Source organism: Corvus cornix, unplaced genomic scaffold (assembly GCF_000738735.6).
Source record: "Corvus cornix cornix isolate S_Up_H32 unplaced genomic scaffold, ASM73873v5 scaffold17, whole genome shotgun sequence".
NCBI lineage: Eukaryota > Metazoa > Chordata > Aves > Passeriformes > Corvidae > Corvus > Corvus cornix.
The window spans coordinates 275,877-293,178 of NW_024108685.1; the positions used below are offsets into that span (position 1 = coordinate 275,877).

At 53.1% G+C, this 17,302-nt stretch overlaps 1 protein-coding gene across 1 annotated transcript in view; it reads left to right on the forward strand.

Annotated features, from left to right (window-relative positions):
• LOC120412183 (zinc finger protein 850-like) overlaps positions 1-12,179 on the forward strand; it is a 65,496-nt gene extending 53,317 nt beyond the window's left edge. Inside the window, 3 exon segments of the mRNA XM_039572517.1 lie at positions 111-414; positions 6,903-6,927; positions 10,423-12,179. Coding sequence (XP_039428451.1) covers positions 111-414; positions 6,903-6,927; positions 10,423-11,860 — 1,767 coding nt within the window. The 3' untranslated portion in view covers positions 11,861-12,179.
• Positions 12,180-17,302: the final 5,123 nt, after the last annotated feature.

Here is a 17,302-nt window from a genome sequence, read left to right on the forward strand (position 1 = left end):
TGCTCTTTTAAATCGTCTCTCAAACGGAGACACCCTACAAGTGCTTGGAACGTGGAATGAGCTTCAGCCAGAGCTGCCACCTGATCCAGCAGCAGGAGATCCAAACTAAGGAACATCCCTCCTAATGCTTGGAATGTGGGAAGAGCTTCCTGTGGAAGTCTGACCTGGTCACCCATCGCAGGATCGACGCCGGGGAACAGCACTACAAGTTCTTGGAATGTGGGCAGAGCTTCAGCAAGAACTCCCACCTCCTCAAGGACCACAAGATCCGCACTGGAGAATGGCCCTTCGAGTGCTTGGAATGTGGGAAGAGCTTCAGCCAGAGCTCCCAGCTCGTCACCTGCCAGTACATCCGCACTGGGGAGAGGCCCTGCGAGTGTCGCCAGTGTGGGAAGAGCTTCGTGCGCTGCTCCAGCTCCATCCCCCGTGGGAGGATCGGGGTTGGATGATCCCCAGTGACCCCCATTGGGCAGAGCCCTGGTGACCCCCGTTCCGGGTGATCCCCGCTGGGTGGGGGGAAGGTTTTGGAAAATTTCCTTTGCCTTCTCCTTGTGCTGCTGGGATTTGGTTGGTAATAAATTCCCTCCCTGTGCCCAGGCTGGCTCTGTTGTGCCCGTGCCGGTGCTCGGGGTGGGATCTCTCCCGCTCCTTCTCTCAGCTCCTGGGCCTTTCCTTGTATTTCCTGTCCCTGTGCAGTTGCAGAGGGCACAGTTGCTGCCAAGCAAAGAACGCCCTCATCTGGGGCCTCATTTTTGGGCACACCTGGACATCTCCATCCCCATTTTGGGGTGCATCTGAGCTCCTGGATATCTGGGACCCCATTTTTTGGGCTATATTGGGTTTGCTCGATCTGGTTTTGGTAGCAGGGGGACTACAGGGTGGATTCTGGGAGAAGGTTCTGGAAGCTTCCTCTATGTCCAGCAGTGCCAATCCATGGTGGCTCCAAAGATGGAGGTGCCAGATGCAGAGAACCCCAGGGATGCAGAGATACCCCGCAGCCCCTGGAGGAGCCCCCACCGGAGCAGGGGGATGCCTGAGGAGAGGCTGTGAGCCCGTGGGAGACCCGTGGACAGAGGGGCCCTGCTGGAGCAGCCTGTCCGTGCCGGACTGACCCCGGGGCAGAGTGACCCCCGGGGCTGCAGCAGTGTGAGGGGACTGCTGCCCGTGGGACGGACTCAGGCTGGAGAAGTTCCTGGAGAACTGTCTGGTGGGAGGGAGCCCAGAGTGCAGCAGGGGAACGACTCCTGTCCCTGAGCAGCGGGAGAAGGCACCGGGGATGAACTGAGCATGGCCCCAATTCCCTGTGTCCTGCACTGCCGGGGTGGGAGGTGGAGCTGGAAGGAGGGAGGGGTGGGAGGAAGAAGTTTTGAAGGGTCTTCTTTCACTTCTCATTATCCTGCTCTGAGTTTGTTAGCAATAAATTCAATTCATATCTCCAATTTCGAGCCTGTTTTGCCTGTGATGGTGTTTGATGAGGGATCTCTCCTGGTCCTCATCTCAGCTCATGAGCCCTTGGTTAAATTTTCTGTCCCCTGTCCGGCTGCGGAGGGCAGGGAGAGAGCGGCTGTGGTGGGTGCCTGACATCGGGCCAGCGTCCCCCCACTCCAATGGGACATGTCCTTGTGTGCCCCTGGGCTATGGTGCCACTGTTGCTGTTGCTTTTGTCTTCCTTATGATTTTATCTTTTGCATGAAATGCTTGTGAAGTGCCCCCGCTGTCCCTTGTGTCCCCTGGGCACCGACAGCCCCGGCCCTTGCCCTGCTCCCCCTCCCACGTTCCATCCCGGCTGGCGGAGCCTTGGAGCTGCCGTGGGGCCGTGGGGCTGCCCCGGGGGCTGCGCCCCGAGCCGGGGCCCCTTCCCAGTGCTCCCAGTCTGCCCATCCAGCCTGGAGCAGCCAGCGAGGGCTTCAGCTGGGGCGGCAGAGAGGCGCTGCTGGGGGGTCCCAGCTCCGCTTGGCTTGGGTTGTTCTTCCCAAGCTGGGCCCAAAAGACTTTGGGAGTTTTCTGCCACAAATCTCTCCTCTCGCGCACTCAGCCAAAGGAGTTTGGGGCGGTTTTCCCTTTTTGGGGGAAATCAAAGCGATGCACTGATGCTCCGTCGGGCCGGGAGCAGCGGAGAGCTTTGTTTCTCTTCTCAGCTGAATCGCGGCTCGGGGGGATGCATGTGCCCCTTAATGTGCACCCCCACTTTGTATAACATCCGATATTCATGGCTCTGTGAAGGCTTTGTTCTTCTTCTGGAAGTTCAGGAATTTAGCAGGACCTTGGCTGAGCAGCAGTTCGTGTCAATTAGTAACATTTTCTGAAATATATGGTTTCTCTGGTTACTTCCTTATCTCCAAGTCCCTGGCCCTGTCTGCAATGGGATTCACACCATCTGTTTGCAAAGAAAAGTTCGGGTTTTTTTCCTTTTAATCCCTTGTCTTCTTATTTTCTCAGTACTTCTCTTTACAAACTTTAAAAATGCCTTAATCTGTTCTTCGTGGGCCTTCTTTGGTTTTGGGATTATTCTCAGTGACCTCATTCTGTGTCCTTTTGTAGCCGTTTCTGGATCAGGAGGCCTGGCTGCCACCTGCATGCCCTTGATCCCCTGCTGAATGGGCTGCGCTGAGCAAGGTGTGGTGCATGGTAAAAAGATGAGAGTTGCTGCAGCACCTGAGAGGAGAAACAGCATTGGTTTAACGCATGGTCTGCCAGGGAACCACGAAAACGTGTCCCATTCCCATTCTTTCCACGTTTGGAGTGGTACATGAGCTGCTTTCTTATTTCCTTTGTTCTCTGTTTCACCACTTTTCCTTGGCCATCTCTTTGCCAAGAGCACTTTGAGTCATTTAATTTTCCACAACCTCCTGGTCCTTCTGCTGGAAGAGAATCTGATGGCATCCCAGGGTGAAATGTGGCGTTGCTCATGGGAGTGGATTGGTGGGTGAGAAGGTCAGGAGCTGGAGCTGTGTGCTTGGTTATGATTTGGAGGACAGCTTGTAATCTAATGATGCATTGAAATGATCAGTGGGTTCTCTGGCACCTGGTATGAATTTGTTTGGGTTCCCAGGGGCTGCTCCATGGTGTTGTAGGATTTGTTCTGGTGGCCGTTCATCTTTTCCCCATTTTTGGGCGCTCCCAAAAATGCCAGGGATGCATCAATTGATCACTTTTCTCTGATTAAATCATCACATCCTTGGATTCCCAAGTGATTTCGCTGAACTTGTGTCAGTAAAAGCAGCCCAGTGGTCAAACCCACCCTGTATAACACAGAGAGTGCCAGCAGATGTTGGAGTGGGGAGAGGGATGATTCCCCCCTGCTTTTGTGAGTGAAGTTCTCCCAACATTCTCCGTTTGCTGTTTTCCTTTGCAGCTTCAGGGATTTCTGTGTCAGAGTCAGAGATGCTCAGTGTGGGCTCTGCCTTTAGCGATGCAAATTCCGTCAGTGCAGGGAGGCAGAGCTTGGGGTGAGGGGCAGAGGGAATCAGCCCAATTCCTGTGGCAGGCAAGGAGAGCCTGGGACATTGTGCACACTTCCCCCAGCAGAGATAAATTTGCATTTCTAAAGCTCCTCTGCTGGCTGCCTGGAATGAAGCTTCTCTTTCAGGGCAGCCATCAGATGAGTCCCATGTGGCCTCTGAGAGCCTCTTTTCCCTTTTTTAACAATTTTCTATTAACTGTTTATGAGTTTAAGGGTCACCTTTAAAGCTCTTCTGATTTGCAAAATGCAACCTAAGGGTGAACATCAAAAAGCCCATACCATCCACTCACACACATACACAAGAAAACCCCAAAGCAGTAAAGATTTTTGCTACTTCTTCTGCTAAGACTAAAAATTTATTGTCACACCCCTGGCCCAAACCCAACGGACAATATAGAAGTAGGATTATTATGAAAAACCTTCCAATGGTGTAATCTGATCCCAGGCAGCCCAGAGTGTGAGTGTAACTGAGAGCCAGAGTGGAATTCTCCCGCTGTCTCGCGCAGCAGCTGTGGCGAGTGCAGGCACAGAAAGCTCTGAAGGTCGCCCGGTGCCAGCGAGGATTGGCCCCCAGTGCCTGGAGATGCCAGAGGAGGTGCCCAGCCAGACTATTCCAGCAGAGGATCTGTGGGCAGCCCCCGGGGCTTCCCCCGCTGTGGAGCCCTGGCTGCTGCTGCGGCCCCTTCTGTGCAGGGTCAGTGGCGGCCTCGCATGGTCCTCCTGCAGCCGGGGAGTGCAAATCCGCGGGGCTTCAGAGAGCTTGAGGCGAGGGTGAGGGGTCCCCCCGTGTTCAGCTGTGCTGGCGGCTGTTTCTGTGCTCGGGGACACTTGGAATGGGCCACGCCCTTGGCCACCAGTGGTGCTTCTTTGCGCTCCTCAGGCAGGACCCGATGTCCTGGTTGGATGTTGTGGGCAGCAAAGTGCCAAGGCAGGGTCTGTTCCAGCCGAGCTTCCTGTGGAAGAGATTTCACAAGAGACAGGATTGTGGCCACAGACTGCTTGAAACAGACATCCCTGATCTCCATCCCCTACTAGGTCGAGAATTACCAAGGTGAGGAATTGCAAATATCAATTCCAGGGGAGGTAATTGAATATCTGCCCTGGGTCTGGCTCTGCTTCTTGCCAAAACCAATGGCAGCAGCTGTACCCGTGGCATCTTGGTTTCTCTCTGCAGCTTCAGAAGATGTTTCTTTATTTCCCCATTCATTCTTTCTACCCGACCCAAACTCTGGGGTGCCAGGGCGTTTGGAGGTGCCACTGTGTTCCTAAAGCAGCCAGAACGGCCTGAAGGATCTTTCCTGTAAAATGAGTTCCCCTGTCTGAGTCTATTGCTTCCACAATCCCATATCTTGGAATTGTTTGTTCCAAACATGCCTTAAGAACTGATGCAGGGATTGCTGAAGCAGTCGGAAATGCTTCTGCCCCGCTGTGAGCTGCCATGCTGTTTCCAGAAGATATTTAAGCCTTCCCACTCGGGCATTTCAGTAAAATCCACCTGGCATTGTTGGAAAGGACGTACAACCCAAGGCCTCCCTCCCTGGCAAGTTTCTTTGTAACCTGGTCATTGGCTTGGCACAAATCATGCAGCCTTCAACAGCTTGTTTTGCCAGAACACAAAGACCCAAGGCAGGACATCTTGAGGAATGCTTCTGCCAATCCTCCAGAGTTCCAGTGACTCCCTTCATGGAGTTGTTTTAATATTTGAGGGCCAAAGCTTTTGCTATCCATTGTTTAATGTCCTTTGTAAACCAGTTCTCGTCTCTTTCCTCTGCCCCACTGTTTTTAATTATCTCCAAATCCTCTGGGGGAAAAGACAGTTTGTCTGGCAGCGGTTGAGCCACTGGGAGCAAAGGGAGGGTCTTGGAGCCCTCTGGCAAAAGTGCTGCTTTCCCAGCCTCTTCCTCTGCCAGTCCCTGACCTATTGGCTCCCCTGAGCAAACTGCCTGGTGTTCCCTAACGTGGGTTATTGCCACCCGTGTTGGTAAATTCACCACCTCCAATAGATGAGTAATTAAACTTCCATGAGCGAATGTTTTTCTCCTGCAGGGTAACAAAGCTCTTCCCTCCCACAGTTTTCCAAACCCATGGACCACCCCCTGTGTGTACTCAGTCAGTTAATACGTTCCCTCTTTTCCCGGTATAGTTCCCAGGCTCTCACAAGGGCACAAACTCCTCTGTCTGAGCTGACCTGTAACCTCCCTGCTTCCTCTAATTCCCTTCTCTTAACAGCAGCGTATCCTGTGACCCATTTCCCTTCTGCTGCCCTTGAAGACCATCCCTAAACACCTTTTCTCCCTCAGGCCAGGGAATGTCTGGTAAATCTCTCCTAGCCCGGGTCTGGAGCTCTGTCACTTGGCTGCAGCCATGGGTTTCTTGCCAGCCCCGTGTCCAGGGCCGTTCAAACAGGAGGCTGGGTTCAACCCTTGCCCTGTGCTCAACTCTGAATCCTCCTGTTCCATCCAACAAGTTTCATTCTGTAAGAACCGAGCGCTGCTCATCCATTTAGAGGCTCCTTTGGTTAACAAAGCTTTAACTTGATGCCAGGCTTGAACAACCAGAGATTCTGCTGCTGTCAGTTTTCAGGCCTCAGTTCCCATTAAAGCCAGGGCTGCACAATTCTGCAGACAATGAGGCCACTCTCTGGCCACTGGGTTAAAAATTTGAGACCAGGAATTCCTTTGGAATTGAGCCCTGATTAACATCCACATGCAATTCAAATGGTTCTTCCCTGTCTGGGAGGGCCAGGGCAGGAGGCTCAGTTCATCTGCTTTTGAAGCCTTGAAAATTGTGCTTTCCTTCTGGTGTCCATCATCGGGTTTCTTGCCTGGCAGGAGAGGAGAGTTGGAGGGAGAGATGCCTGGCTCCAGAAGCGCTGCCTTTAGCAGGGACTCAGTAAGAGGCTGTAACCCCTTCCTTGCCTCCCTTGGAACAGGGTATTGCTTTTAGACACCACTTGTCCTGGTTGCTTCAGAGGAATTTGGAGAAGCTCCATATCTGATTTTCCCTGTTTCCCTGGGGCTGCCCACACTTCTGGGTTCGCTTCAGCAGAGGCTTTCCCAGACATTTGACACCAAGGTACAGCAGCATTAGCCTCTGTATCTCCTTTTACAATAGGAATTTGCATTCCCACTTCAGCCACCAAATCCCTTCCCAGTAAATTACAATCACAATTAGGAACAAACAGAAATTGATGCATTTCAAACCCATCCCCCACATCTACTCATAGTGGTTGAATAAAACACACCTGCTCATCTTTCCCACTTATTGCCTGAATAATCAAAGAACTTCTTGACAATTTCCCCCCTTAGGTCTCAGATTCGGAGTGGATCGAGAGGCCCCTGTGTCTATCAGGAGCGGCCTCGTCTCGATCCAGAGGCGCCCTGAATGTTCTCAAGGGCTCTGGTGCGGTGGGTCCCTGGTGTGCTGGGAGCTCTGAGAGCCCTGACAATCCATGTCCATCAGGGGTGGACTTGCTGGTGCTGAGGGTGCTGCTGTCTGTGCTTGCAGTGTCCTTGTGGCCTGCAGCTGGAGCCCTGATTCCTTGGCAGGGGCTGTTTGGGTGGGCTCTGCCGTGCCGAGGAGGGCAATGCCTGTGCCAGGTGCTTGTGGCCGCCGCCGTCCCCTGGGTGCTGGGGCCCCCTTGGGCCCTGCGGTTCATCCCTGGGGGGCTGTAGAAACTCTGCCATGGCCTTTGCCTTCACCTTGGCCTTTTGCTCATCCCTTCTTGCATTTCCCCTGCTGAGCCTTTCTGGCCAAGTGCTGCAGGGGCTTCTTGTGCCTCTCCTGCAGCCCCCTCAGTGCCTGTGGGTGCTCATCCTCTGACAGCTGCTGAGCTTTCTGCAAAATCACCTGTTTTTGCAGTGACCCAAACAAGATCCTTAAAAGAAAATCCTGATCCTACAATCCACATTTCCCAGATGTTCCTTCCTCTCCTCCTTGTGCTCACCCTCCCCTCCACATCCCGTATCCCAGAGATGGTCCCCATCCTGCTGCAGTGTCCAAACGCAGCCCCCTAGCGGGCAGGGCTGGCAGCTCCATGGGGCTGGACAGCGGCCGGGGCGTTTGGGGGCCGGGGGCCACTGCCGGCCCAGGGTGTGGTGGGGTCAGGCAGTGCCCGGCGCTGAGCCCCGGCTGCCCCAAAGGCCCAGCTCAGCCCAGCAGCTCCCCACAGGCCCCCAGCCCGTGCTCCCGGTCCCGCACCTCTGTGCCTGGTCCTGCTGCTCCCAACCACAGAGAAACCCCCTGAAATCCTGACCTCCTTGTTTTCCCTGTCCTGGAAAGCGGGGATTGAAGGACCTGCAGCTGGTAAATTTTGAGGATAAGACGGTGGAAGGTGTTGTAAAAAATCCCAATCCTCATTTTTTTTCTCTTCCTCATCTTTTCCATCTTCCTTTTTCTTACCACATAGATTCCTCCTGCTGCTGTCTGCCTTAACTGTATTCCTGCACACTCCCCTTCAACCAAGACTTTCCCAGCACACCAATACCATCCATCCCCTGTTGCTGAGACCCCTTCTCAGCTTCCCTTAGTGTTCCCCCTGGGTGTCTATGTCCTTAATTATCTCTGGGAGAATGTGCAGGCTACCCAACATTCTCCCCTTTTGTATAACATCCGATATTCACGGCTCTGTTCAGGCTTTGTTGTTCTTCTGGAAGTTGAGGAATTGAGCAGGACCTTGGCTGAGCAGCAGTCTGTGTCAATCAGTACCATATTCTGAAACTGATGGTTTCTCCTGTCACTTCCTTATGTACAAGTCCCTGGCCCTGTCTCCGAGCAGATTCACACCATATGTTTGTAAAGACACATTCCTCCTATTCCTTTCAACACGACTGAAAAGGAGGGGAGAAGCCATAAAAGGGCATTTAGGACACCCAAAGTGAGTGAGAGAGGAGGGTGGGTGTAGTGGTTTGGCCCAAAATACTCATTACTTACTTATTTACCTTCTGTGAGATAGGAATTAGGAGAATGCAAAACAGGCACAAAACTTAAAAGAATATAAGGAAGTTTATTAACAGACCTAAAAGAAAGAAAAAAAGTCAGGCCACACCTTCAGAACACTTCTCCTCCCCCCACCTTTCTCTCTTCTCCCACTGACAATGTAAAAAGACAACCCTTGAGATTTTCAGTCTGTTTACCACCTCTATAATAATCTTTTTCAGTTCACTCTTTCTCCTCCCTCAGGGTTTCAGCTCTTCCTTCTTCACTGACTTCGGTGTCTTTATGGTGTTGACTTGGGAGGGGATTGATGTCTGCAGGCTTCATCTGTTCTGTGGGAAACTTACAGCACTAAAAGGGTTAATCTCACCCGGGCCATGCAGCTGGAGTTCGCTTATTGCTGTTGGTCACATGAGCCCCGGCCCCACCAGGGGCTGCCTGCAGGGAGCAGGGCTGCGGGTGGGGGGGGGCGGGAGGGGGCATGGATGGAACAGGGCCGCACAGCTCCAGGATGGCTGTGGCCCAGCCTGGACCCGCTGGACTGCATGGGCCCCCTCCACCAGTTACCTGTCCCAAGGCCAGAAGCAAGAGAGAGCTTTCCTGGGGTTTGTTCATTCTTAAATGTGGATCTCAGAAGTGTGTCAAGCTTCTTAAGTGGCTTAAAAAGTTGCCGATATTCAAACTAGCCAGTTGATAGGTTCTGTCAGGTCATAGAGGAAAGCTGTAAGCACCTCTTTGCAAGAGAATAACTTCTGTAGCTATGCTAACCCATGACAGTGGGTCATTCCCAAATTGAGCTGGCTGGAGCTGGGATTTGGGGAATTATAGAAAGGGGTAGAAGAGGGGGATAGGGTGAGGGGGCACAGCAGGAAAGGGTTTCCCATTGCCGTCCCTTCATGTCCCCATCAGTTGATCCCTGGAGTGATTCCCCAGGGCTCTGGGAGGGGATGGACCTGCAATGGGAGGGTACCCCCCCCTCTTGTCCATCCCCGGGGAACTTTTGGGGGACGTTCCCCCAGCCAGCAGCCGGTGCTGCAGCAGCTGAGGGGTAGACGGGGGTAGGAAAGGGGGGTCCAGAGTGGGCATGGAGGAGGAATGGGAGGAAGAGGAGGGAGAGAGGAGGAAGAGGAGGGAGAGAGGAGGAGGAGGAGCAGGAAGAGGAGTAGAAGGAGAAGCACGAGGTTCCATCCCACAGGTGACCGGAAGGGACCAAATACATCAGAGAGTCCTCAAGAGGGGTTATTTTTTGTGAAGAGTGTTTGGAGTTTGCAGATTCGAGAATTGAGACCCAAATATCTTTGTGGGTCACTAAAAGGGCTTGGTTTTTTGGGGGGGAAGCTTGGATCCTGCAAGACCCCAAAGCTGAGTTGCAGATCCTCCTTTGGGAGGATATTTGGTGTCATCAGGTACTTGCAGGGGAAGGACATCAGTCTTGGGGATGCCCCAGGAGAGCAATGAAAGGGAACCCCAAGACCTCTGGAGTGGGAGAAGTGGATAGGGGTGATCCCAGAGCTGGGGGATCCCAGGCAGCCTGAAGGGGGGAAGGGGAAAAAACCTGGAGTGGGGGGACCCCTGGGATCTGTGGAACCCTGGAGCAGAGAGTCAGGGGAGAAGGGATCATTGGGACCCTCAAAACCCCCTGGATCATCTGTAAGCAAGACCCGAGAATGGGGGGACTCCAGGGGGGCCACAGGACCCCCATCAGCCCAGGGAAGGGAAACCCTCAAAACCTCAGAGTGGACAGAGGCAGATCTCCTATGAGGGTTTTTTTGGGGCCTGATCTTGGTGCTTCGAAGATTTTTATGGACACAAAACCCCCAGGTACTTCTAGAGATGGACTTGGGCTGGAGGAACCCCCAACCTAACACACTCACCCCTTGTTTTTGCCCTGAAAACAGGATTTGTCATTCCAAAGCTATGGCCAGATGGAGAAGGAGGCTGCAAGGAGGAAAGAGCCCCCCTGTGCCAGGAAGGTGGCCGGAGATCCAGGCGGAGCTCAGGCTGGGGGAGAAGCCTCAGGCCAGAGAGAAGCCCCACAAGTGCTTGGAATGTGGGAAGGGCTTTAGCCAGAGATCCAACCTGATCCGGCACCAGAGGATCCACACTGGGGAACAGCCCTATGAGTGTGGGAAATATGGGAAGAGCTTCAGCCAGAGCTCTGCCCTGATCCAGCACCAGATGATCCACACTGGGGAACGTCCGTATGAGTGCAGGGAATGTGGGAAGAGCTTCAGCCGGAGCTCTGACCTGATCCAGCACCAGATGATCCACACTGGGGAACGGCCCTACGAGTGTGGGGAATGTAGGAAGAGCTTCAGCCGGCGCTCCAGCCTGCACAGCCACCAGAAGATACACACTGGGGAACGGCCCTACAAATGCTTGGAATGTGGGAAGAGCTTCAGCCAGAGCTCAAATCTCATCAAACACAGCAAAATCCACACTAGGGAATCGCCCTACAAGTGCTTGGAATGTGGGAAGAGCTTCATCCGGAGCTGCAATCTCATCAAGCACTGCAAGATCCACACTGGGGAATTGCCCTATAAGTGCTTGGAATGTGGGAAGAGCTTCATCCGGAGCTCTAATCTCATCAAGCACTGCAAGATCCACACTGGGGAATCGCCCTACAAGTGCTTGGAATGTGGGAAGAGCTTCATCCGGAGCTCCAACCTCATCAAGCACCGCAAGATCCACACCAGGGAACAGGAACAGTGCTATGAGTGCTTGGAATGTGGGAAGAGCTTCTGCTGGAGCTCCCAGCTCATCATCCACCAGCGCATCCATACTGGGGAGAGGCCCTATGAGTGTCCTGAGTGTGGGAAGAGGTTTCGGAGCAGCTCCCATCTCCTCAAACATCAGCCAATACACACAGAGGAGAGGCCTTTCCGCTGCTCCGACTGTGGGAAGGGCTTCAAGCACAGCTCCACCCTCTTCAGCCACCGGCGCATCCACACCGGGGAGAGGCCCTACGAGTGTCCCCAGTGTGGGAAGAGGTTTCGGACCAGCTCACATTTCTTCCTACATCAGGCAGTACACACAGGGGAGAGGCCCTTCCGCTGTCCTGACTGTGGGAAACGTTTCAAGCAAAACTCATACCTCGTCATCCACCGACGCATCCACACAGGGGAGAGACCCTACGAGTGTCCTGAGTGTGGGAAGAGGTTTCGGAGCAGCTCACATCTCCTCCTCCATCAGCCAATACACACAGGGGAGAGGCCCTTCCGCTGCCCTGACTGTGGGAAGGGCTTCAAGCAAAACTCCCATCTCATCAGCCACCGGCGCATCCACACCGGGGAAAGGCCCTATGAGTGTCCCCAGTGTGGGAAGAGCTTCTCCAGGAGTTCTCACTTGACCCAACACCAACGGAGGCATCGCTAAGGGAAGCCCTGCGTGTGCCCTGAGTGTGGGAAGAGCTTTGTGCACTGCTCCAGCTCCATCCCCGATGGGAGGATCAGCATTGGATGATCCCCAGTGACCCCCATTGGGCAGGGCCTTGGTGATCCATGGTCCCAGTAATCTGTGTAGGGGAGACACCTGGGTGGTGGGTTCCACATCTTCCTGGCTCCTCATGGACACCTGGATGAACGCAGGGGCAGGAACATCCATTGGGACACAGACTGACATTGGCAATTCATTGGGAAGAGCGTATTTCTTGACTTTCAACCCCATAAAATCTCACCTTTTGTTTTCAGTTACTTCTTTTGGTGGCATCAAGGAATTCTGGTTGGTCTTGGAGGTCTTTTCCAACCGAAATAATTCCATGATTCTAATTCTCTCTGGCCCATGGGAGTTGTCTTGGGGATGTTTATTTATCCCCTGCTATTTCTGGGGGTTTTTTGTGTCCGCGGTGGTCACTGGTCCCCCCTCCCATCCCCCGGCTCCGGGAGTATCACAATGGGTGAGAGCTAGCCTGGGATTTCCTGCAAGAGTTGGGGGGCAAGGATGGTTGTCTCTTCCAGTGGGGCAATCAGCTGGATGGCCATGCAGCCACAAGATACTGTTGCCTTGTGGTTTTGCCTGTTTCTATTTGGTTTTTACCTTTGGCACTGTGACTGGGCTTACGGGCTTGCTTCTCTGGTTCTCTGCTGCTTGGGAGCCCAAAGCCAGCACGTTCCACGTGGGGACCTGGGACTGGGAGCGCCACGTCCCCTGCTAGGGGCTGCCCCCTCTGTGCTGCCTGACCCAGGCGCCAGCCATAGCAGCTGAGCTACCCGGGGGAGCGATTCCCCGTTCAGCCCCTCTGTTCTCTGCCGCTGCTTGAGGGCTTCTCACTACCCTGTAACCGAACGCTCAGACACCCTGTGGCTTCGGGCACGGCCCCAGAGTTTCTGATACCTTTTGTTTTACAATCCCAGGTGTGCTGGCATCTGCCCTTCCAGCGCTGCTCCGAGGTTCCCGCTGCAGCCCATTTCACCATCCGGAGGGACACCGGGCCCGCCTGCCCCGGGAGGTTGTACAGGAAGCCCCTTTTCCATCCCTCCCGCCGGCCCGGCCGCCATTACCGCGTGCAGAGGCGGCCGAGCTTGCGCCACAGCGCCCCCTGCAGGCGCGGGGAATCCCCGCAGCCGCCCTGCCCGGCCGGGAGCCGCCAGCGTCACCGAGGGGAACGGGAGAGGCCGGCACTGGGTTTGTGCTTCTGTTTGCTGTTGTTGCTGTTGTGTTTGTTTGGTTGCCTTGGTATTCATTTAAGGGCTGGCAAAGAGCTGTTATTCTTTTTCTCATACCTTTGCCTGAAAGCCCCTTAATTTCAAAGTTACAATAATTCAGAGGGAAGGGAGTCATATTCTCCGTTCCAAGGGAGGTTCCCTCCTTCCTTGGCAGACACCTGTCTTTCAAACCAAGACAGATTTTGGTACCCAATGTAGAGCCTGAGGGCATTGAGAGAAATGGGGAAAAAAGGAATAACAGTTTCTGGGTAGCCTACTTTTTTGTGTGCTGAATACAGAAACCTCATTAGGCAGCACCATGTGGTCTAGCCTACCCCAGTTCAGGTGGCACGTGGTCGTGGCTACATTTTTCCTATTTGCAGTTCCTTATCTAAACATGGCTCCTAAGACTAAGGCTACTGTGGCTGTTATCCAATTTGCACAATGGGTCAATAGGGTGAGGAATTCATGGATTTTTAACTTTCTCTTGAAGGCAGACACATGGATACATGGCTATCACACACTTAAGTGTATGCTTTTGGGGTTGTGTAATAATGGCACCCATTGTGAGGAAGTAACACCGGGGAAAGTTTTCTCCCGACCCTTCACCCATTTCTTTGGGCCTACCCTAACAGCTTTCAAAGGGGTCAAATATTCTCTAGATACTAACCATGTCATACAGTAGCTGGTATTGCTGATATGCCTATTCTATTTAGCATTCAGCGATAAGGTGAGACTGCTGTGGGTAACCACTCTAACATCTACCCCAGTGACTAGGGATGCTGCCCCAGAGCCTGACGCTGCCCTACAGCCTGACACTGCCCAACAGCGCACATCAGAAATGAACCACCTGGATTGGATGGGCATATTGGAGGAGAATATATGAGAGGTGCTGAGGGAAAACATTTCCCCAGCTGGTGGGAAACCCTCTCCCTGCCTCAAAGAGGGAGAGTCTGACAGTGCAGCAGTGGAACCCACAGATGTCACAACCATCCAGGCTCCAGCTGAACCACGAACACAGTCACAGCCAGCAGCAGTCACCCTTGTGCGGAGAAGGAAGTATAAGAACAAATCAGTGTGCCCAGTTAATGATGATGCGGAACCGGGGCCCTTGCAACCAGCAGGGGAGTCAGAACCTGAAATCATCACCGAGTCCCTGTCATATGACAGCCTCCGTAATCTGCAAAAAGACATTGTGCAACAAGGGCGCTAGGCTTATGTGACCTGGTTACTTTGGGTTTGGGACTTCATGGGTACAGGCATGCAACTGGATAGTGGTGAGGCAAGGTATTTGGGGTCCTTGACTCAGGATCAGATACTTGAATATCAGATATTGATCAGATATTCGTGAGGGAGCCAGGGCCCCTTTCTCTCTGGGAGTGGCTTTTAATGAGTGTAAGAGAGAGGTTTGTTCACAGAGACAGAATGCGGGATCACCGTTGCAGAATGCCCTGGGGGACCATTGAGGAAGGGATCCAACAGCTGAGAGAAGTGACACTACTAGAGGAACTCTCTGGGAGGGACAGACAGCACAATAATGACCCTGACAGGGTCAGGTGCACAGGGCAAGTAGAGTGGAACCTGGCAAATCTAGGGCCATCCCAATACACCACCTTCATTGCAACAATTAATGCTGAGGACAACTGATAGACAGTGGGTTCTGTTGCCAGCAGGCTCAGAAATTATGAGAGTATGGTCAATGGCCCAATGCAGGCTCACGTCTCTGCTTTGGTCAAGGACCTCAAAGTAGAGTTTAAAGATGAGATTAGGGAGGTGAGGGAGGAGGTGAGGAAGAACAGTTCCCATGTGGCACCAGTGCAAGACACAGGCCCCAACGTCAGAGCCCAATGTCCCCCAGCTAGGCAGAGGGGGTACACCCCATGAGCTGAGCTGTGGTTCTTCCTTGGTGACCATGGGGAAGACATGAGAAGGTGGGATGGGAAACTCACTTCTGTCCTGGCAGTATGGGTGTGTCAACTCAAGGAGGAAAACATTAACTGAGGGAGTTCCGCTAAGGTGAAAGTAGCCTCAGCCTCCCGTGACTGAGCTGCCAGGTATTACAGAAGGGAGGATGATATGTCGGATCCCCTTGAAGGAACCTCTAGCATGTATGCCCAGGGAAAGAATGATAACCAGGGCTAGAGGGGCCTGCCTCTAGCCAGGTAGATGCATGGAAGAATTGTGTCATTTGGACTCTGGATCTGATGGCCTGGCACCTCAGAGCCACAAAAATATGAAGTGTTGGTTGATATGGTGCATAGTGCACCCTAATGCCATCAGGACCTGCAGGTGCAGAATCCATTTCTGTTGCTGCGGTGATGGGGAGATTACAGCAGTTGACCCTGTTGGAAGCTGAGGTGAGCTTGACTGGGAAGGAGTGGCAGAAACATGAATGGTCCAGAGACCCCATGCATTCTGAGCATAGACTTCCTCCAGAGTGGGTATTTCAAAGACCCAAAAGGACTCAGGTGGGCTTTTGGAATAGCTGCTGTGGAGGCAGAGGGCATTAGGCAATTGAACACCTTGCCTGGACTATCAGAAAATCCTTCTGCAGTTGAACTTCTGAATGTGGAGGAAAAATGAGTACCGATGTCCGCTTCGACAGTGCACCACTGGCAGTATCAGATGAATCGAGATGCCATGATCCCCATCCACAAGACAGTTCACGAGTTGGAGAGTCAAGGGGTGGTCAGCAAGGCCCATTCACTCTTCATCAAGCATGTTTCTCCATTCCTCTGGCAGCAGAGTGCAGGCCTCAGTTTGCCTTCACCTGGAGGGGCGTGCAGTACACCTGAAACTGACTGCCCCAGGGGTGGAAGCACAGTCCCACCATCTGCCGTGGACTGATCCAGGCTGCACTGGAAAAGGGTGAGGCCCCAGAACATCTGCAGTACATTGATGACATCATTGTGTGGGGGAACACCGCAGCCGGAGTGTTTGAGAAAGGAGAGAAAATAATCCAAATTCTGGAAGCTGGCTTTGCCATCAAAAAGAGCCAAGTTAAGGGACCTGCTCAAGAGATCCAGTTCCTGGAAGTGAAGTGGCAAGATGGACAGCGTCAGATTCCCACCAAGGTCATCAATAAGATCACAGCAGTGTCTCCACCAACCAACAAGAAGGAAACACAAGCTTTCCTAGGTGCCATAGGCTTTTGGAAAATGCACATTCCTGAGTACAGCCAGATTGTGAACCCTCTCTACCTGGTGACCTGCAAGAACAATTTCCATTGGGGCCCTGAACAGCAACAAGCTTTTGCTCACATCAAGCAGGAAATCGTGCATGCTGTAGCCCTTGGCCCAATCAGGACAGGAGCAGAGGTGAAGAACGTGCTCTACTCTGCATCTGGGAACAATGGTCTGTCCTGGAGCCTCTGGCAGAATGTGCCTGGTGAGACTCTGGGCCGACCACTGGGATTCTGGAGCTTATGTTACAGATGGTCTGAAGCCAACTACACCCCAACAGAGAAGGAAATCTTGGCAGCTTATGAAGGAGTCCAAGCCGCCTCAGAGGTAATCGGCACTGAAGCACAGCTCCTCCTGGCATCCCGACTACCGGTGCTGGGGTGGATGTTGAAAGGAAAGGTTCCCTCTACCCGCCACGCCACCAATGCCACATGGAGCAAATGGATTGCTCTCATCACACAGCATGCCTGTATTGGGAACCTGAATCACCCTGGGATCTTGGAAATAACTGCAAATTGGCCCGAAGGTGAAAATTTTGGTCTGACCGATGAAGAGGAGCAGGAACAGGTGCTGAGGAAGCTCCAACCAACCGTCACAAGAAGAAACATGCCATGCTCTTTTCACCAGTGGTTCCTGTTGCATCATAGGGACAAACCGAAAATGGAAAGCAGCCATATGGAGCCCCACATGACAGGTCACAGAAGATACTGAAGGAGAGGGTGGATCGAGCCAACTTGCTGAACTCAAAGCCATCCAGTTGGCCCTGGGCATTGCCAAAAGAGAGAAGTGGCCAAAGCTCTACCTTTACACCGATTTGTGGATGGTAGCCAATGCTCTGTGGGCTTGGCTGGAAAGGTGGAAAAAAACCAACTGACAGCATAGGGCAAGACCAACCTGGGCTGCTCCCAGATTGGCAAAGACTGCCACTCAAGTAGAGAAGCTACCTGTGAAAGTCCGTTACGTGGACACCCATGTCTCCAGGAGTTGGGCTAATGAAGAACATCGTAACAACAAGCAGGTAGATCAGGCTGCAGAAATAGAGGTGTCACTGATAGATTTGGACTGGCAACACAAGGGAG